At 48.7% G+C, this 21592-nt stretch overlaps 1 protein-coding gene across 1 annotated transcript in view; it reads left to right on the top strand.

Annotated features, from left to right (window-relative positions):
• LOC128727334 (protein sickie) overlaps positions 1 to 21592 on the top strand; it is a 193807-nt gene that overhangs the window by 81644 nt on the left and 90571 nt on the right. The window contains exons 5-6 of the mRNA XM_053821234.1: positions 18438 to 18574; positions 20307 to 20448. Of these exons, the coding sequence (XP_053677209.1) occupies positions 18438 to 18574; positions 20307 to 20448 (279 nt within the window). The remainder of the gene's footprint in view (positions 1 to 18437; positions 18575 to 20306; positions 20449 to 21592) is intronic.

Below are 21592 nucleotides of genomic sequence, written 5' to 3'. Positions count from 1 at the left end.
AACGGGACGGATTGAAGAACCATTACCGGGGATATAAACGTGTGTTGGCATTGTTTTCGCTGCTCGTTATTCCCTGCCACTGGGTTCATCGATGGCGGCAGCTTCCAGCAGAGGGAGAAAATCGTTGCTTTGTAGGAGGCGCTTTCATCGGCACAGCCATGGAGGGTCCGTCGTCTAGCTCGCGAGACAGAATGATGTACGGTTGGGAAGCGAATCGGAAATCGGCCACTTCGGGTATGATTGTGCGATATTGTTTTCCGATCCGACAGGCAGGGGCTGAGGTTTGCTTTCCCACTTATAACGGTCTGCTGAAGGTCTGCAACTCACTCGCTCGATGAACCTCGAAATATTTTTCCGATGCATTCGTCGGACGAAAGTGCATCTTAGCGCGAATTCAACAAGACGAAAAATAAAAGGTCCAAATGCAATCGTATGCGCTTATCTAAACAAAAAAAAAACCACAACGTCCCGGAATATACCAGGAAATGTACCCACATGATCGATGGTTTCGTTGGGTTGTTGCACCAAATGCACCTTTTTCTGCGAATGGTGAGAGGTAGCGTGATTTCACCGCAAAATTGCACCAAAACAACAGATGCATTTGTTGTGCTCCTGTACGATGAGACCAGGATTCAACAGAAGCATGAAAAGGACGTATATTGGCAAACACCTTCTTTTTTCTCTCTCACACACTGGTTGTTCATCCACTTGCCAGCTAATGCTCGATTGCATGTTCGAAACGACGATCATGTCATTTGCACGTCATGATTTTATGATGGAAGTAAAATGGCGTAAAAAACCCGCTTCCCAAGCACGCATGCTGGGATTCCCTGGCATTCCTCGTGGGATTAAGCGCTGAAAGGCAGCCCACGGTAAGCACGAAGGGAATTGCTTGAGCCAGGAGAAAACAAGAACACGAGAGACTCCGACGAGATTGATGAGTTAAGGCAGGATTCCCGGATGGCGGGATTCGGCGTGGGTAGGAATCAACTACCGCCGATTGACGAGCGTCGTCGAGTCACGCTCCCGGAAGAGCCTGGGATTTAGGCGACACACCGACGTCGTGCGGCCATGCTACAAATCCCCTTCTAACTCCGACATCCTCGAGGGTGTGCCGAAAATTAGCCCGGTCTTTTTTTCCACCCCCATCTTGCTTGATTTTCATTTTTGCATATCCACTCGGTACACTGGGTACGGGATGAGCATCATCTCATGCAACGTTTGCCGGCCATGAGTCATGATAGAATGATTGGCTGGAAAATGTAGATGATGGCACGTAATTGAATATTATGATGCAACCGATGAGGGTGTTTAATTTTTGTGCTTGACAGGCATGGTTGGTTTTTTGAGCAGCACCCGAGAAAGGGTGATCCCAAGGGCTCTGTCAAGTGATAAGGGCCGGGCGTTTCCACCAGACACGGTAAGGGTGAAGCGCATCAAGCGACGCAGAAAGAAAATAATGTCTACTTCAGGGCAATGCTGCTCCGAATTTAAACAAAATGAAACGAGTTCATAACGCTCAAACGTGTTGTTTCCATGGGGACAGAAGCTGCGATGGAAAAATCTTGTCCAATGGTGTCTGCGTTTTTCACTGGTCATCGCAAATGGACGTTTTGCCAGAGTGAGACATTTTAGGTATTTCGTTTCTGACACTGCAACTGACATCAATAAGCGGCCGGTAAATGACAGTTGATGTTTACCATCTGAACGCTCAAAACGCAATTAGTACGCATTTTGTGTGCGAAGAAAGCGCTTGCAAAATCCCGTCCCTCCGAGGCTCAAGAAATCGTCATCCTTGATGTCGCTTACGTGGTAATTAGAGAGCAAGCGTGTAATTACTCGACTCGTGCTTCACTTCGCCAACCGCGGCATCTGATGGACCCTTCTACATTTTCATCATAATCATCATCATTCCATCTCCCTAGCTAAAACGAAGTCTATTCGAGCGGTAAAGGCCCCTTCTCGTGCTCTGCCAGCAAGCTAATGGGAAACTCCGTCAGACGGTTTCATTTCCACCAGCTGGCCGCTCTTGCGACCGTTTCTGACAGTGGGTGTAGCAAAACGTTTTGCCAACACTCTATCCTTCGGACGGTTGAGTTCATTCACAAACTCGACAAACCCTTTCTTTGCGAGAACAGAACCTCATCTTTTGTAGCGAAACGATGTCGATGATCGCCGTCCCAGCTAGACATTCGCTCATAAGTATCCCGAAGAGTTCGGTTATCCAGGATCGAGGGAAAATTGAATTCTCATATCCCATTTTGCTCCTTTTCCTGCACTACTCACAGCACCCACCGCCACTTTAAGGCAAGGGCCGCAAACGATAGAGTTATGATTATTATTCAACCAATGATTCAATATCGGACCGCTAGAAAAGTTGAGTCCGTAGAATTGTAGTTTTATGAGCGAGAGCTCTCGAGCATCGTTGGGTAACTTTCGTCGCCATTTCTCAAGCGTCTTCTGCAAACCCGACCAAGCATGCCGTGGCCATTCTCTCAAGTTGCTCCGGTCCTATTTGGTTAGGGAAAATATTATTTTCCATTAGACCAACGACCGGACGGCTAATGCTGAAAAATAGTTTCGCCATTCTGGATGAGACGGTAGTTTTTTTTTGCCTCGATCCTGACCGGTCTTTTCTCAGCGTGAGCCACTGCAATCGAGCTGAAGGAAGAATGCAAAAAAAGAGGGAAAATTGAAATTGTACATTCGCCTGATTGCCATTCTTGCGGATGCTTATTTTCATTCGCTTTCTTTACGCTGGAGCAAACATAAAAGACGATCCTTTCGGGTGACTTTTCATCTAGTGAGGTTTGCCGGCATAAAGAAAGGGGATCCTTGGTCTAACCATTCGATGGATTACCCACCGAGTCACTTCTAAACATTTACACCGCTCTTATTGCACCAGTGTCCGTCTGCTTTCAGGCATCTGGAATGCAATGAAGCACATCCTCGTCAGCCAAATTTGATGAATTACTGTTGTTGTGTTTTCGTCTCGCTTGCTGCTGTCGCATCCCGAAAAAAGAAAATCCGAATCATCATGGGAGTGTGACAGTCGCTTCACAGTAGACGATTCGTTATACGTACAGAATCCAGGGATTTTGGCGTAGGATTAAGCGATTTCCACCCTCCGAAACGCCGTCGTTTTCCTACGAGCATAAGCAACAACAGAAGCTACTGTCTCCTCCGCGAAATTGCCCACCTTCAGAGCCCCTGATGCCTCCTGGGGTCCCGCTGTCAGTGACAAACTTCATCAAATTAGCTTTTATCATTCTTTTGGCTTCACTGCCTCCCGAGCGGCGCACAGAGCCGTACAAATCTTGGGATTTCTTTTTGCCCATCGTTTTCCCTTCATTTATGTGCTACCTTCTCGCACTTACCATCGCTTGCACCGTACGGTAGGCGTCGCGATTGCACCCAGTGGAGGAATTCTTCAATGAAATGCCGATGTGAAATCCGTGGCGCATAGACCAACGCCACACGTTTGGTGTCGCAGGTGTTGTCAGCGATGGGTCGGCCCTTTCTTTGCTCCCCTTGCACTGTCTAATGAACTCGGCACCGTTACTGCTCGTCTCGATTAAATTTTCATACCCGCCACCGCTTACTTTCGGTCTTTTACACGGGACACCCTCTTCTAGCGTAGGATCTGGGCTGCCGGAAAGATAACAGTGTTGGTTGCGTGTCAAATTTTTCACCCAGCCGCGAGCGAGCCGCATGCGATTGTACTGATAACTGTGCAAGTCTTCCCGAGGAACGTCTGTGTATTTTGCGCTCTACCTTGGCGAGAGCTCATGGAGGAGTAATTTGGTGAAAAATTGAATGTAATCTCCCAGAAGCCAGCACCACCGGCAGAACGGATGGAACGTAAACGATGGAAAAAGCAGAAATTCTTCCACCACGGAACGCTTTTTTTCCGCTCACTTCTAGCTAGCAATACCGAGTCTAAATAGACAGCGAGAAATTTGGTGGGAATTTAATCAGATTTTGCCTGGAAACTTCCAGAATACTTGTTCACAAGCGTTCATTTTTCGTAACGTGAAACGACCTATTCTATCTCCGTCATGAGCCCAAAGTAAATATGATTGATTGGGCAATTTTTTTAAATTATTTTATCTTCCTCATTTGCCCGCGTTTAAAGACACTTTCATCGTTTCTCCGCCTATTCACGAAGGGAAAGGATTTTTATTAACTTTTCTCGTTACGTTCATTAGACAGATTCCGAGAATCGGTGAAGGAGATGTTGCTTCTCGCTCGTTGGGAAATGTTTCACTAATGGGTAAATATTTGTTCAAGTATTAGAAACGCGGTTAAAACCGCCTCAAGGCCGACCGGTGATCCGGTTTGCGAAACGACGCGCTTGCATTGTTCCAAGCAATTGCTCTACAATTCGCTTTCGAGGAATGTGCCAAGATCGCGCTTCAATGCGGAGTCAGAAACGAGTCATAACAAATCCCTGCCAGCTAAACATTGACGGCTCAATGTGAGTATCTTTAAGCCATGTGCTCGAGGAGATCATCCATGCTGAATTCGGTCCGTCGTTCGTTCGGTTCTGCCCCGTCTGGGTGTTATTTTTGGTCGTTATCACAACACACTGGCCACCACATGGGTAGCGATCGGAGAAACAACCCGAAACCAACCCAAATCTAGCACCGATGCGTCTATCTGCGGCAGTTTCCATCTTCCCAGTTGGCAGTCATTAATGTCTGTCACGTGTCAGGTGACGATCAAAATGCAATCTGAGCAGCTCGAGCGCGATCGTACCCAAGGCGGGATTTTGGTGGCGCATGCGCTTTCGGTTCGCCCCATTTCACATGCGTCCGGTCAATTAATCAGGCGCTCCAAATCGTGTGGCAACACCAGAAGCGTAAGCTGTCCAACGAATTCGTGTGGAGGGGCCATTTTGTTGAGACAAACCGTCGCGGCACGCGTGAGAGTCCGCGCTCACGCTTACACCGCAGTGGCAATTAATCATCGACGGTTCGGGTGATTTTGTTCGGAGTAAAAGTGATTCGGTTGAATGAACATTTCTAGCGATCGTTGGGTTTTCTCCATGACGGACCCTGCGACCCGCGAATAGAACGCTGATAAGCCACAGACCGGTTCCGACTGACACCTTCGGACCGATTTCCAAACCCCGTGCGCTGAAGATTGATCGTTTTGCAGGGGGTTGAATTAATTGGGCCGATCTTATCGCCGCTCGTGGTAGTTTGTGGTTTGAAACAACGAGTTAACAACAAGTCTCCTATGTCCGTCGCTCGATGGGATGTTTTTTTTTGTGGTGTGTTTTCTCCGAAGAAGGCGTCTCCATAATTTCCTCGGGCTCTCCAGCGCTCTACCTGGAACTGTCGGTGACCCACCTGATCTGAAGGCCAGCGAGTACCGGCTTCATCGTTGATGCTATGAAATTATCACGTCTAAACATTTGACAAAGCGCCCAGCCGGACAGCTGCCTCCTCCATCACGCCCAGCATGGCATCAGTCGAGGGGTTGTGTTTTAGGCTTTAGTCTCTCAACCCCATGAGGATGCTTCCTTTTTTGGGTGAACAAGGACCAGGTATATTTCGCGGGCTCCAAGGCTCGGTGCGCAAATTTGACGAGATCGGTGGTTGTGTTGCTCCACTCGCTTTTGGGTTTGTCTTCCCAAACTAAACGGTCGATTATGAGATATGCCAAATTATCTGGCGATGGTACGATAGCTGGAAGCTGATTTTTTAATAAGACGATTTGGAAATGCCTTCCAATATCGTGCCCATCGGTAGATTGTCTGTGGAAGATAACGAACGAACCCACAAGGGGAGAGTTGTTTGACTTTTGGAGCGACACAAACAATCAAATTCTGCGCCGGTGGTTCACCGTCTACATTTAGGTTAAGGCCGCCTTTTCCAAAGCGGCATCGTAAACAATGATTTCTCCTGTAGCTCGCCAGCATGGAAGGCACCGCTTGGCAACGTGGGCGTGTTGATTTGTGAGCGACTATACGATGCCGGGATTTGGCTCGGTTATTTACTTTCGGTGAAGCTCCGCTATATCCACGGTTTAGATAAATTGAAAAATCTGCACGATCTGTTCGATATGACTCACTAGCAAACATGCACCAAAACCGGCGCCAAGCTCTCATTCCGTTCGCTCCGTTGGCTCGCGTCGCCTCCGGAAGACAAACTGTACATGTATTTATAGCCACTGCCTCGGGTCGTGGCGCTGGAAATCAATTTAAAGACTGAAATAACTTATTGGTTTAATGAAGATCGTGGCATGTGGGGCGTGTAGCGATTATATGTAATTTCCACACGGCTTTTCCACCCGCCAGGGTTGCATCTAGGGGGCCGGGCTTCAATCCCCGCCATTACGACGGAAGCTGCCGCGTAAATTGATAAATGTTAATCCTCTTAGCTTTGCTACAATTATCGGCCCACCAGCGCTGGGCTTCCTTCTAGCTGCCCGGCTAAGACGTCCCGAGACGACACGGTGTCTCGCGAGAGCACGCCCCAACCGAAGCCATTAAATGGCGATATTAATTAACGCCTCGGTCTGGTCGTCCGTCCGTCGTGAAAGTGCACACAGTCTGGGCTTCGGTGCAAGCTTCCAGATTCCTTGATCCGCGCTGCATCGTAAAAGCTCTCCAGCATGAGCTCCGTTGCCGTTGGTTTGAAATTAATTAAGCCCTTCGATAAGGCTAGCTGCGTCCGCTGGTCGGCTCGTTCGGGATATTAATCTTACGCCAGATTTGTGCCTCTTGATGGGACGATGCACTGTGGATAGGGCAACTTCGTGGTGCATTCGTCTCAACTGTTGATTATCTGTTTTTTCATGCATCTAGTTACTTCTCCAATGTGCACATCACACAAAAAAAACACTTTGGTTAGCCTTTCTCTCTCTCTTTCTGGTGAACGCTTGAATAGTGTCGCAATAAACCGTGAAACACTGTGCTTCTGTGTCGTCCTTTTTTCTGTGAAGTTTCTGTGAAGCAGCATACCTGAAGCGTCTCGGTGTGAGAGTGTTGTGGGCAACGGGGTGGCTCATAAAACCCTTTCGTCGATTTCGCTACAAAGTGAGGAGCATGGAAGCATCAAAGCATTAATGTCGTGCGTTAGCGACGCCACAGAGAATCGCGCTTGTGGGCGACATTATGCCAAGACGAGTGCTCAACTGAACTCGCCCGTCACCACCGTTGTGTTCACCGATTCGTCAGAAGGGAAAGCACTTTCCCGAGCCTTCGCCCCACGATGGGCAACTCCTCTTCGTCCTCGTCGTCGTCACGCAATGAAAAGGGACGCAAGTGTCGCAGCTTACCGAACTCGCCGGATGTTCGAAGGTAAATTGTTTGCACGGTGCTTGTTTTCCCATATGAGATTTTGCTGCTGTTCTTCTTTCAGGGAAATATCATAATCATGAAACGTGAGCTTTTTTTTCTCTCCCCATTCCTTTCTTATCGCGCAACGGCAAAGGAAAGTTCAGGGAAATGCGCTCTCGCTGCACGGTTCCCGACGATTTATGTACCGCACAATTTTCACAAAGTGCCCGACGAAATACGCCATATCTCCGTTCGTCATCGTGGTGTGATGGGAAAACGTCTCAGACAAAAGAAAGCACATATTTGCAGTTCAAATACAGCGCCATCGCTCGTACGGTGGAAGTATTTCCACGGTGTACATTATTCAAGCGCACTCCAGGACGAGGGAAATAAACTTTTGAAATTTGCATACATTTCCAGCGTCGTCTCATCGGGAGCCCGCGATGCACTTTTATGAATATTCTTCGCGCGCGCGTGAAGGCATCCCTTGGGAAGGAGGTATTAACCAAACAGGATTCGATCATAATTTCCCTTGTTTCACATTCTTCGGGTGGGATGCTTGCGATTATGATACGGGTTAAATGACAATGCTCTTGAGTGCGCATAAAACACCACTTGTGCGTTTACTATCGGAACTCGTGTCTCGAACGATAGACATTCGAGCTCGAGCGGCATCTCGCGTTCCAAACTAAATACTTTTCCCAGCACGTTTCTGACGGCCTTTGGTTGGGTGGGCTTTCTTTTCGCACCTTCACATTAGCACCCCTAAGTGCGGTGACCATGAAGGCGCCAGAATCGTTTTCGCACTCGGATCGGTTTATGTTTGCGTTAGACCACGGGAAGCAACCCTCGAGAAAGACAAGCCCTTCAAACAATCGGCCGATCGATTTCATGCGGAAACTGTATCCTCTCGATGGACGATTGGATTGCTCGACCGAGAGTGCTCTCAGGTGGCGTTCCGTCAAGAGATGTCCTCTTCACTCCAGGTAGATGGCACCATCGCGAGGGCTCAATGACCGATCCTTCGAGCTGCTCGACGCCAATCTGGGCGGGAGTCCCGCGCAATTACGGGCTAATTTCATCAGACAACAAAACAACAACGAACCGGGCGGCTCTTGCGGAGACGACGATGCCGCCAACGATGGTAATGGTAATGAGCAGCGAGTCGCTCACCTACGCTCGCGGCAGAGGCGAATCACGACGCAAATCAAATCATCATCCCCTCGCGTTGGGCTGGGAAAATGGGAAGAACGAACGAAAGGGCGCCTCTTTTGGAACTCTCACACAATTACACTCCAAACCGAAGTGCACTAATGATCGCATTGTTCTGCAATCTTGAACGTCGTGTCGCGGTTCTTTCTGTCTGACGAAGGTTCTGGTTTTTTGGATGGCGCGATGTTCCTCGCCCCAATCGTGACCTCCAATTACGCTACATCCCGGTGTGTTGGCTCGATCGTACCGGTGGAATGGCGTAGATGATGGTAGAAAGGTGATTTTAATTCCCCCTGACCTCATTGTGACCCTGCGGTGTTCCGATGACAATAAATTAACCCGTCGTTGGCGAGTTCACGGCTTCATCAGGCGGTTGTTGTAATCAGTTCCCGATGGCTCTGTTTGCTCCTGTGCCTTCGCGAGACTCCATCGAACGTTCCTTTTGGATGTTGTTTTTACTGTCTGGTCCAAAAACGGTTCCGTGAAGCAAAGAAAGCGCGATACCGAACGGTAAATTATCGTGAGTTTTGGCACCTGCCTACGGGGTTGCAACAGAAATGGCATTATTTTACACCACCGAGACTCCCGCCTCAACGTTGCGTTGGGAACCGTTTGGCTCGGGGAATTTTTGCGTGGCAGCGATGCCCAAAATATGCGTCTCCAAAGGTGGGCGAAGAGGTGTCGAATTTCCGTATTTATACGACTCGTTCGCAGGCGCTCCATCGCCCACGTTCCCGAAGGCGAGCGGCGTGGGAGATTATTTTTCCAAATTTGACTGTTTCGAGCAATTAGTGTTGCAACGGCACGAGTCTGGGGTCTTGGGGATCGAGTTATGACACGGGAAGAAATGCAGCCGATCATCATTAACTCGATCGTTTCTCGAGTCGTTTGGTGCACCCCTCTGAGGATCTTCATTTCTGGTTTATTCAATTAGACAATGTCTGATGGTTGGAAAATATGACGGTGCAATCACGCTGTGAGAGCTCCCATCGAGAAGGAGGCGGGCAATAGTTTTCCTATTTGTCATCCAATAAGATTCAATTTGTTCATTAACATTATTAATGATAAATCAGCTAAGCCGCCGCTCCTTTTCCGGACGATCAACCGTCTTCCATTAGCTGGTGCACTCGAATTACTGTCACCTCCACGGAGAACGCTTGCCAGTCGTTTTTCCACAGGGATGTGAAAATTGTCTCCCTCCACCGGTGGCGTGTGATTCGTGCTAGTCACGACCAGCTGACTGCCTGGTCTGAGTGGGACTGATTCTCATGGTGCCAGTCGGAGTCGTCGGCTAAAATTAGCCGCTTGAACTGGAAGGCTGGGCGCGATTGAATAATAATATCTCTCTTTGTGCAGTTTGTTGCAACGTCGAGCTCGGGGTCGCATCCTTCCGTGCTGAATCACGGTTTGTCAGGGATGCCCTTTGGAGCACGCGAGCACGACACCGTGTTGCGATCGCGTGCAACTCTGCAGCGCCTGCTCGTATATCTCATGTGTCAACCACAGTTTGCAATCCTTGGCTCCAGTAGTTGCTCAACAAACGTGCAACTTGGGATAAATCAGCTCGAAAATGGACACATTTTTACTGATCTTGTTATCCCGCGTTGTCCTTGGGTTGAATAAATGATTCATTTTGGGACAGTTGCAACATGATTCAGAAGAAATTATGTTTTGCATCTCATCAAATGTCCCTTAAAGAGTGTCCTGCAGCGCTAGTGATAAGTATTTTTTAATTCCTACCGTTTCTTTCGAATGTTTTATGAATCTTTCGCTACCACTTAAGGCTGGAAAACGACTACCGATATAAATCTTCCCCAAGCCGTATAACTCATAAGCATTGGTTTATGCGTTTCGGGAGCTTGATGCGGTCGCGTATATAGCTGAGTCGCAGTATTAACTACGTTTCCGCCAACGAAAACCGTTGGTTGTTGGTTATTGGTTGTCGGCAGCCTTTTATTGCTTACGCCCCTACCGGTTACCCGTACCAACTGTCCGTCGAACTGCATGGCCTACGAATCCTCCGAAACTGTCATCCAAAATAGAAATGGACAAACGTTGCCCTCCGTGCCTGCGTTCGTCCTCCATGCAGATGATCGGTCCTCAGCTGCGGCGCGTTCCGATGCGATCATCATCATCGCCATCATCGATTTACGACCGCTGGCGTCCGAGGTTGGCTATGTATGTTGGTTTTATTTTTCCCGCCGCTGACGTTTCCACGGGTTCCATATGTTCCGCTTTGGCGACACGCTCACGTTCGGAGGCATATGCCATGCCAAACAAGACGTCAACGACCGGTTGTGCTGGTCGGAAAGGGCGAATCATTCGACGCCAGCGGCAACGCCGACCCAAACGAGCCCGAGTGGTTCGCGTATGTTGATGGTGAGTTTGCCGAATCGTCGTAAAAGCAATTCCCTGTCCTATTTCCCAGTGGAACCCGGCCTATATTTGACGCGTCGTGGCTCGCGCCAACCGTGGCCAAGTCGCCCGAGGCTTTGGAGCACTAAAAGTGCCTCAGTTTCGTGGTAGGCTAACTTGCGAAGCATAGTTCCATGGACGCGCTCTCGGGAAAGAAGCCTCAGGCAATGTTCTGGACGATGTTTCTTTGCCGCTTTTCAATTCCTCAGGGTACGTTCAGAGTGTGCATAAATAAATGCAATAGAAAGCTAGTATAGCTTCACTAAAATATCTCAAGACGCTCGAACTAAGTCGCTGCAAAGGTGGCTCTCACAAATCCTGGCAAATTTTGGTCACTTCACACCAGCTGGTGATGCACAGCGTGAAAGTAGAGTAAAAACAATTTTGCCTTTTTGTTTCTTTGAACTGCCAAGTCGTCGATTAACTCAACTTCGAGAGAAGTTGTGCGGAGTATGGATTTGTGCTACCATACCATCTAGCAGCTTGTGCGCCTACGTTCAAGTGTTGAGTGTTGAGTGGAAAAATCAGCTTCAAGAAGCAGCAGAACTTCCATTCGATTTTTGGAACTTTGTAACAAATCATACGGATAGAATCGACATTCACTCAAGAGTTTTATCGCATTCCAATGATGAAGTTTCTGAGTCAAATGTGTTTTGTGTCAAAATGTTTACGCAAGCATTTGAACTTCGACTTGGCGTTCGTTCCTGATTTCTACGGAATTCTGCCAGAAAACATGCAAGATTGATTGATGTCATCCAAACTCAAACACGCTCGATTGCGTCAGATTTTCCTCTTGTTGAACTCACGTACCTAAGAGAATGACAATATGTCTGGAAATCATCATCCATCCGTGGTACGGTGATTGTAATTAACTCGCAGAAGAGCAGCTTCTAGAAGAGCCTGGGAGGCTCTAATCGACAGAAGTACACCCTTCGCTGAAGCCCACGTCTGCAGGGTGCGATCTGGTGCGACCGTGTAAGCACGCGAACGGTAAAAAGTAATCACCAGCGTCTGAGGTCTCGTACACTCCCTGTTCGCGCGAAACGAGTGCACGGGGCAATAAATATTGGAAAACGGCACGATACTCATAAAGGAGCATTAATAAGCCGTACCCTGCGGTTTCACTGCCTCAAGCCATGTCTCGTGGCCGTTCGAACAACGCTGCTCGAAATGTGCACGGCTTTTCGATGGGCGCCTTGGCAGAATGGTCTCGCGTAGGTGTTGCGCGTTCGATGCCACGATACGTGTACCTTAATGAGGTTTCCCTGCATCCTCGACGGGCCATGGCAGACCCGATGGTGGAGTCTTCTGTCGCGCTAGGCGGTGGTGTCTGCAGCCCGGTGTCTGGCGTTCCAGACGTTCTCCAGAAGTTGGGCTTAATTCAGGTGGGCGGACTATGTGATGGGTGAATTTTTGTCGAGCTCCTCAGGATGGGAGGAATCATCATCCACTATTTTTTCTCTGCTGTACAAACGGTGGCACTATGCCTATGGTAAAGCTATGATTGGCCAGTCCCATTTCCTTTCGTACGAGTTCGATCAATCAACTCGGAAGAGATAGGCTCACTCCAGACGATCGTATGGTAGCAAGAGACCAACAATCGCCTTAAATACTCCAAGACTCCAGACACCAGCCATGGGATGAGACTCGCCTTGGTAACCGGTACCGGTTGAACTTCAGAAGATCAGTGAGTGGGCGATTCCATCCGCAGTTATTAATGACAATGCATTAACGGACCATCTCCATCTGGAAATGGATGTTTCTCGTGATCTCGTGGAACCCGACACGTTCCATCCAGGGCACCCAAACAGGGTTCGAGGCCAACCAAATGTGGGCTAAGCCGCCACGGCCTTTCGCTTCAGAGATCGTGCATGTGACAAAAATCAAGTATTCCTTTGGTAGGACTGTGTGGTACCATTTTAGGCATCACGCAAATGTGCAGCCATTCTTGTAAGGGATCTTCGCAAAACTTAAATTGGCAACGAAATAAAAAGCGATCTTTTTTGGGCATTTAGATCTCGCGTTTGCCATCGCCTAGCTGCTCTCAGAGTGACGGACGCAAATGCACATGCCGACGTTAAATTTAGAAGATTTATACCCCCACAGACAGCACGCCTGACGATGTATAGGGGGTGCTTTATGATTCTTTTTCACGCTAACAAAACCAAAGGATCTTTCCCTAGCCGGGGCGAATATCGTTTGAGCGAACTGGATCGGAACGAATAGTCGGTTCCAGTCGGTGTTAGTTGTGGACATAAGTTCGGTTTGGTGTAAGACTTTAGCAGAGGGGCTCGACGACCGAGAGCTAGGCACGTGTCGAGAGGTTTGGTTTTGTAGCGCTTGGTCATAATCGTAGATCATCCGAGTGCCGTGATGGATGTCCAAATGGGGGAAAAATTGAACATTCGCGGAGTGAAGTGACTTGGTGCTGTGCCACGAACGGTTTTATGATAATTAACGCCCTTTTTAGGAGCTTATATGAATGCCGTCACAACAAACGCCTTTCTTCCGTCGTTTGAGCAGCATTCGAAAAAATTAGAAGATTTTTCGAGCACCAGGATTTCCAATGTCATCGAATGGCTGCGTTTTTACGAGCGACACAAATCAAACTGTAACGTAAGCACCGCCCAAATGCGACTCTGTAAGCCAACGTTCGACAGATCGTAACCGCATCAATCTCTCAAGCCTACCAAAAGATAGAGGGATGAAAAGAAATCAGGAGCATCGTACGGGCATGAATTATGCAATCCCTCAATCGTTTGCTCAAACCATGCATAAATTCAGTCATGGTGGCGAAAAGGCAGCATAAACACAGCTTAAATGCGTTTACACGCCGTCGTCGAAAAGAGAGAGGAAAAAATGGAAAAAGATCTCACAAAATCAAATAAAAATCCACCAACACCTTCACCGTGGCCGAAAGTAACACCTCGGAATGGAGAAATGCTCAACTTTAACCTCCTTTTTGCAGAGTGGTTCTCAGACCGGTTAGGTTCGTCGCGAGCTGCGAATTGAATTCACCACCAAAGTGCTGCAAACGCTGCCTCCGAAGGTGCTCGAAGGCATCGATGCACCTTTCCTAAATAGGCAATTTCCACTTTTCACCGTCCGGTTCGCCACACCGCTCGCTGGGGCTATGGCGTGTTCTCGGCAATGGCTCGTAAACGCTTTCAAACGGTGACCTACGGTGAAGGTTTGCACAATGAAATTTGTTAAATAAGCATATCAGGTGGGGCGGCAGCGGTTTCATCTGGAGTCAGACCTCCTGCTGCATTTACTGCACATTTTGCTGTGCCGCTACGGGCTGTGTTTGTTGATTAAAGATGCAGGAAAAGGAAATCGAAACGTACAGATAAAACACCGTAAACCATGTTATGTTCGTGTGCGGAGCCCACGCGCAACATTAGGAGTGGAACGTGCTGCAAATGTTGCGATGATTCTCTGCTCGCCTTTTGTATGTAAACCACTTCTACAGGAGCGGATTGTACCGACGTTCCAATATTCATAGCCTCTCTAAATCGGGCAGGCGTTCTTGATGCATTAGCGATTCTATCAGTTGTCCTTTTCAATTCGATACAACGGTTGCCTTTACCGGATTCGATCAGCACGATAAGACGGCCCTTCGATTATGTGCTTTGTCAGGGCGTGTCGTGTGTTTGGTTTGCAAATTATCCATGAAGGACGCACAGAGAATTTGCTGTAAAAATAACTCCAAAGAGCAAACACTTGATGCCTCAAGCCGTTTGGCTTCAACATAACTCCTTCAAAGCGTTTGTCAGATTTAGGTCAACCGGCTCTCTGCTATCCGGCAAATAAATGCCATTCCATTCAGCCGACAGCGAAACGTGACCCTTCCGGGCTTCCGGTGCCTTTCGTTCGATCTCCCATCGATCGATGGATTGACTATCGTACGAGCGGAAAGATTAGCATCAATTATGAACATTCAACACCCGTGAGCATTGTGGTTCTTCAAGAGTCAGGCTACTTCCCAAGCGCTTCTCCCGGCCAGACGCTTGGTTCCTCTAATTAACGGGAACAAAACGGGACCGGGACGGTCACCCGTCACTCGGAGCCTCCCAAAGACATCGATCTTGCTGAAACGGAGATTCTCATGTCGGGTTGGCCCAATTAGCTACGGCTACTAATCACCCGCCTTTCGCGGGCTTGGTGAATTAAATCGATTCAAAGCTAATCCGGCGGCTAGCGCATGGGACGGATCGTTTCACTGTCAAGCGGATCGATTGATTTTTAAAGACGTGACATTTTTCGACCCACGAGATCGCATGCCAACGATCGCGGGTGCAGCATACGATCGGGGGAAGTCGGAATGGAAAACTAAGCGTAAGCATAACAGAGGAAAAAGACAAAGACACAGCTCACAACAAAGTTTTATTTTAAGCCCCGGTTCTTCCACTTGCTGAGCGATCGCTTCTGTCGTTCCATCTTGTTTGCATAGCCTGCAGCGTTTGTCACGGTTTTCGGTAAGGAAAACATCATTCCGAAAGTGGAACGGAGATAGGCCAGAAGGTGTACAGCTAGGAGTCTCGCTTCTCACAAAAAGGACTACGTTTAAACACTGCTATAGGATGGAACAGTGTTTTGTTTTATCATAAACTACACCAATTATTCCAATATTGATATTCAATTGGTCTGTTTGTACGTCTTGCCAATTCCCTCTACACGTGCACGACATGCTGCTGTCAGAGACCGTGGAATTTTATGATAAACGATGTCCGGTCTCCGCTCTTTCTGCTCGGAAGAGTCACAATCACACTTCCCGGTCTAAATAATTCACGCTTCATGCTTTTCACAGCGAAACCATTGGCTTATGTGTTTTAAACGTCTCGTCCGTCCGTACTCACATTCGCTCGAGTGGGTTCTTTTTCGCTTGCCATTTCTCACACCTCGCTGGCGGAAACGTAATTAAATACATCATCTCTGCAGTCACCGAACCCACCGACTGCATCGAGAACGAATCTTCCACAGCCTGCTGCTGAAGATCATCGTGCAAGTGTTTCTGCGCAAGTGCTGCAGAAGACAGCAAAAAAAAATCGCTCGAACTTCCTGTCCCGCAGAGAACGCCAGCGCTGGGAAATCGATCCTCAGTTCGAGTTTGCGGTCTCGCAATCCTTTTCCCTTCGCTAGCTTGAGCCACGGCAGAGTGTGATGCAACCTAAAAATAAAAGCATAAAATATCGAATTCGAAGCGCATTGCGCTTGCGGCCATGCTTTGGCTTACGATCATGTGATCGCCTTCAGTCTTTCGCTTCTTCTTACCGCTCCAGAGGTGGGGGATTTAACTTCAGCTGCCAACCGAAGCCAACCGCAGGTCCCATTCCAAGAGCTCGTAAAAGTGTATGCAAACATACGGTACGATGTTTGCAGTTCGCTAGCTTTCCTCCTGCCCGGATGGCCATTTGCAACCTGACTTCTATTACAACTCGAACCGATGTTGAACGCTTGTTGCTCGTAATTCCGCCCCACCGGCGGCCCGATTTGCCTTTCTTTTTTTGTGTGTCCCTTCAACCACCTGACCGGGATGGGGAGGCTGTCGCTGGAGAACGGAGAACTCGACCACCACCGGTAGTTATGTTGTCCAACGAACTCTGGTAAATTCGCTTCGGCATCAGCGGAAGCGCCTGCGAGAGAGACGAAAACCAATCTCACATGAAATCCAAAACAGACACTGTCACCGATGGTTGTCACTTTGTGTGGTGGGGTTGTGCCAAAGCCAACCGATAATCTTCTTCCCTCTAGGGGTGAAAGTTGTTTGCCATGCAAGCGTTGCGTGCTTTATCGTGAGTAGAAACGAATGCCCTTATGCAAACGCAATCACATAAATTGTGCACTTTTTCGCGATCCAACCACACGATAGCTTGCTGACGAGCTGTTTCGAGAACTCACGCTCATTTTCAGATTTAATCACCACCCATCGGAACGGCAATGGTTCCGGTTATCAATGATGTTTCCTGCTTCCGTCGCACGGTGATCGTGTCTTGCAAAACCCCATCTGACCGCTTGTTAGATGCCACCGAATTACGCTGCGAGTACGTGCGAGTCTAGTCTCATTAATAATTTATGGAAACAGCCGCTCAGGGGCGCTAATTGCGGTCCGGTGGCTACGATTCGCTTCGGTTTGTTGCCCGTCCGGTCAATGAAAAACGCCCCGTGAACGGTTCTTGTCACGCTGTCAATGAACTCACCCAGCTTTGACGCGATGAAGCCTAGAAGTGTGCGCATTTTTTTTCTGTTTAGCCGCGTGTTATTGTTTGCGTCTCTTCGGTTTATGCTTTCGGCTGGTCAGATTGCGCCTGCGTTGAGCTCACCAGCTGAGAACGTCCAGCACGTTCCAGGAATGGCCCCGAGGGCGATCTCTGCACACGGGTGGAATGTTTAAACGGTTGACAGCAGACAGCAGGCTCATGTTGCAGCAGATGCACTCTTGAATGGATGCACTGCCGGGAAATTCACCCGTCCACGCGCGTGTACGGGCATGTGTGTGGTTATGCCACAGCTGTCGAGCAGATCGGGTTGTTTTGCTTCTTTTTCCTCCCACACGCGAGAACACCAGAAGCGAGATTATCCGTCGGGAAAAATCCTGATCGACGCCCGAAACGCCCACCGACCAAAAACCCGTTCCTTCGTTCCCGTTTTTCCTCATTCCCGCGGGAAGAAAGAGGGTCAGAAGGGCACTCGCATTTGATATTCTACCATCGCACTCGCAGCGTGTTGAACCACCGTCACACGCTCTGTGACGATGCATCACACGGACGATGCATCAGGAACTGGACCTTCGCTTCGGGGGCAGAATTAGCAATCAAGTGTCTGCATCGTTCGCTGCATTGGTGCAGCGGTTGCGAAAACCCCGGTAGCAAAGCAACCTTCCCTGGGCGGTTGGCTCTCCTTCTAGCGTTTATTTAGATCCCGTTAATGGGTCAAATTTATCACACCTTTTTCCACGCGCGTGCGTTGCCAGAAGAAGAAGCAACCTAAAAAGATTAAAACCCCATCGACCCCCGTGGCGAGAGAGCTAGTTTATCATCGCAGGAGGAACGCGTCTTGGCGCCGACACGCAACCCAACCAACCGCGCTTTCCCGGAGGCTAGAATCTAATTTAATTATGCAAATGTCGCTGCCGATCGCGATGATGCTAATGACAGGCCCGTTGCGTAGGCACCCATGCTCCTTTCGAGCCCAGCATCGAAGGTCGGCCGTTCCGTCGTTTGGTCATCCGCTTTTTGTTTTAAAACTATCATCGTACACACCCTTAAGGGCCGACCGACTCCAGCGACCGGACTCTGGCACATAATCGGTCACATTTGCATAAACTCTATCAGCGGTCCTTCTTGATCCACCCGGTATCAATTTGTGTGAGCCGTTTCCATTCGTCGTGTTCCACTTTCACTGCAGCGACCCGCCGAAGGGCCCTTTTCTCTCATGCTTCCAGCAAAATGATTGACTTTTCGGACCGACCGGCATTCGATCTAATTTTAACACTTTGCTCTTTCTCTTCGCGTTCTTACAGACAACTTCCGGTGCCGTACGCGAAAGCAGGCGTAAATGGCGGCACAGCGATACCACTTCCGGCCACCGTGCTGGTCACGAGGCGATGTCCACCGGACAAAGTACGTCCACTGCCACCGACACCGAACCAACAGACGGGTAAGTACGACCTGAGGGTGGAATCCCTTCGCCGTCCCTTGGACAGTCGCTAATGATGAGAAGGAAGCGCCACCAAACCGAAGAATGGTTGTCGAACCGACGGGGACTGCCTTGAGGAGGCGCTTACTTTCAAAGAGAATCGAGAATGGTTTGTTGTTAATTAGTTTCTCCACCACCTAGCAGGGCGGTCCCTTTATCCGTCGCGTTAAGGTTATGGCGGGGATAAAAGACGCCGATAAAACTTTGCCTGGCACACGGGTTTTTGAACCACTTTGCTAAGTGTCCTTTAATGCGGATGCCCGTTTTTGGGAGTCCCCGAAAAAGTTGTACCACCTTCAGCGTCACTTTTTGGAACATTCAAAGTCGAATGGACCACGTAGAACACCGAGAGTAAATGATTTTCGTCCATCCGAACTAGCCGAATTATAAATCAAAACTATAATCAAGAAACTGGCTCGTATCAAATGGATAGAATAATTAAGCACCTTCCGCCAGGTTGTTAGCATCTCTCTCGGTTTCCTTCCTTTCTTTGCGAAATGCTAATGAAAGGGATTACGACTCTTGTGCCCTATGCTTCCGTTGTTTGGAGTTCAAATCAAAATCTCGGACTCATAAATGCAGGCTTGATTGCATTTCTGAAGCAACGCTGCGCTCCAACGCTGGGCTTGGAAATTTACATACAGGTAGGCCGGGTTTACATACCGAAATCCTTCCACCCCAATTGGTGCTCGGTGGTTAGGGATCTGCTTTCGTTATCATCCCCTTGTGGCACACCTGCAGTGGGCTCAACGTTGCGCATCGACGAGGGAACGCATTTCCGTAAACGGCAATTAAAATGAAATTCGATTAAAATTCATCGTTTATCTGTATCCTCCGACTCCTGGGTGGGTGTATCCAACCGCACAGGAGCTCGGCGATGCTTCGAAATAAAAGTCTCACCAAAGTCCAATTAGAACGATGCTCGCCCGACCGACCTCATACAGCATGTTTAATCTCCTATAAATTAATTATAAACAAGTTCTCCAGCTTCGAATCGTGCAGCTGTGCTGGAGGATGCATCATCGGTGGGCGAATTGGACGCATGTGTGTATGTGTGCGAGTGTGCTGGTGCGTGCTATGATGCGCTTTGGGGAGCACTCGACGGTTAGTTTTACCACCAGATAAACTTTATCCTCTCGGCGCTGCCCGAGGAGGCCAGTTTGCTGGTTCGTTGGTTGCCTTCTCGAACACTTTTAGCCAGCCAGTCAACCATATAGCGGACTACCCAGCAGAAGTTGTCGATTTTGACCTGAGCTAGGTCCGCCGACAAGAGTATCGCGGCATCTCCCTGTTCAGCTAAATAATAAATTATCAAAAACAGAAGCAAGGGCAGATTTGGGCGTGGAGGTTCTACGCTCACAGTTAGGTGGCACTCAGGCATTTCATCCTCCATCCTTCTCAACAACGGTTTCCAGTGCTCCTCAGGGGCTCGTAGTAACAAAATCGAAACTCTCCTACTCATTCTCGTCGGCACCAGCCTGTTTTAACTACCGTTCCGACGATGTCGCCGGAGGTGTGAGAACCATTTCTCATTATTTGAGGATTTTAAATTCATGTCCTCCCGGCAACATCGGCCCGGTTTCCATCGCCACGATCGGCTGCTCCGGCTAGGACCAAAGTGGTTGGAGTTGAAATTAAAAATTCATCCTTTATCTCTTTCTCTCACACTGTCCTTTTTTGTATCTCCCTCCAGGATTACACGGTGGCCTGCAGAAACACACGCTTGGCGGCGGTGGCGTCTCCAACAATACACCATCCGATGGCAATAGCTGCCCTGGGAGCCCACAGCACAACGGCACCGCGATAATCACACAAATCCCGAAGGGAAACAATAGGTAAGCAATCGGGCATTGGCTTCACGCAAGACAACAGTCGTCCTGTGGTAGCGCTGGAAGAAATACTGAGCTTCGAAACTGCGACCGCATCTACGGGACAAGTGGCGGTTGATGGGTAGCATGATACACCTCCACTGAATGTGATGGAAAGCATAACTTTTGCCTGCTATTTCGTCCGTGTCGCTGCTTTCTTTTCGGGCGTTTCACGCGGCATGCCGATGTAAAGTTCTGTGGCCTGAATCAAGCCGGCATCCTTTCGGAACCACGGAAGCTTAGAAAAGGTGTCCCTACGCTGGCGCACAGTTGCCAGACACAATGGCGAGCGCTTAGCTTCCGTTTGCAAGCTTACGGTTGATAATTTCTAAAGAGCCTGGCTCCTATTATTCACCGACTGAAAGGATGCTGCTGTTTTTTTTCACAACCGGGAGCAATGACCGGAGTACATTAACCCCCCTAATCACTATTAAGGGGATTTGTCTCGATAGTTGGCGAACGAGCGGGTTTTAATAAGAAATGATCCTTTTTGCGGTGCTTCGTTGCATCTCATTCATTGACATGTCCTCGCCATAATTTGCTGTCGGTTATTTTTTGTGCCTGTCTTTTATTGCCCTTTAAACGCGTCGCTTTTGTAACTCAAAATGTCGCTGCTCGTAATCGAATGTGAAACAAATTGTAGCTCGAAAATAAAATGTCCCACCCGTGTGCCGCGCTCGTGGCGTGGCGTCGACCGAACATTGACGCGCACAAATTTATTTCGTTTATCGTCGCACCTCCCTCCAAATATGGGCAATTGAGCTGAAGCAGAAACGCACAGCGGGATACACCGATGGAACATGAACAAGAATTAACACTTACTTGCGCCGTAAATCAAAACCCGCATCCCTTGAATGCTGCAGATGTGCGGCAGAACGGAAGGCTCTCTTTTTGTGTGTCGAGTGTAGTGTTTTTTTCTTCTTCTTCGCATTCAATCTGTTATTCGTGCATCGGCCGTTTTTGGCGTGCAAATAAATCAAAAGTCAAATTCGAAGGACGTGCGTGAAAGTCTCTTCCAAGGAAGAAACCGTCCCTATCGAAGGTGGGGTGATATTTCGCACCAAATGCTGTCGATTACCCAAAAGTCAACCCCCTACGGGCGGATTGCTTA

This window comes from Anopheles nili, chromosome 3 (assembly GCF_943737925.1).
Source record: "Anopheles nili chromosome 3, idAnoNiliSN_F5_01, whole genome shotgun sequence".
NCBI lineage: Eukaryota > Metazoa > Arthropoda > Insecta > Diptera > Culicidae > Anopheles > Anopheles nili.
This window is presented reverse-complemented; position numbering and strand designations above follow the sequence as displayed.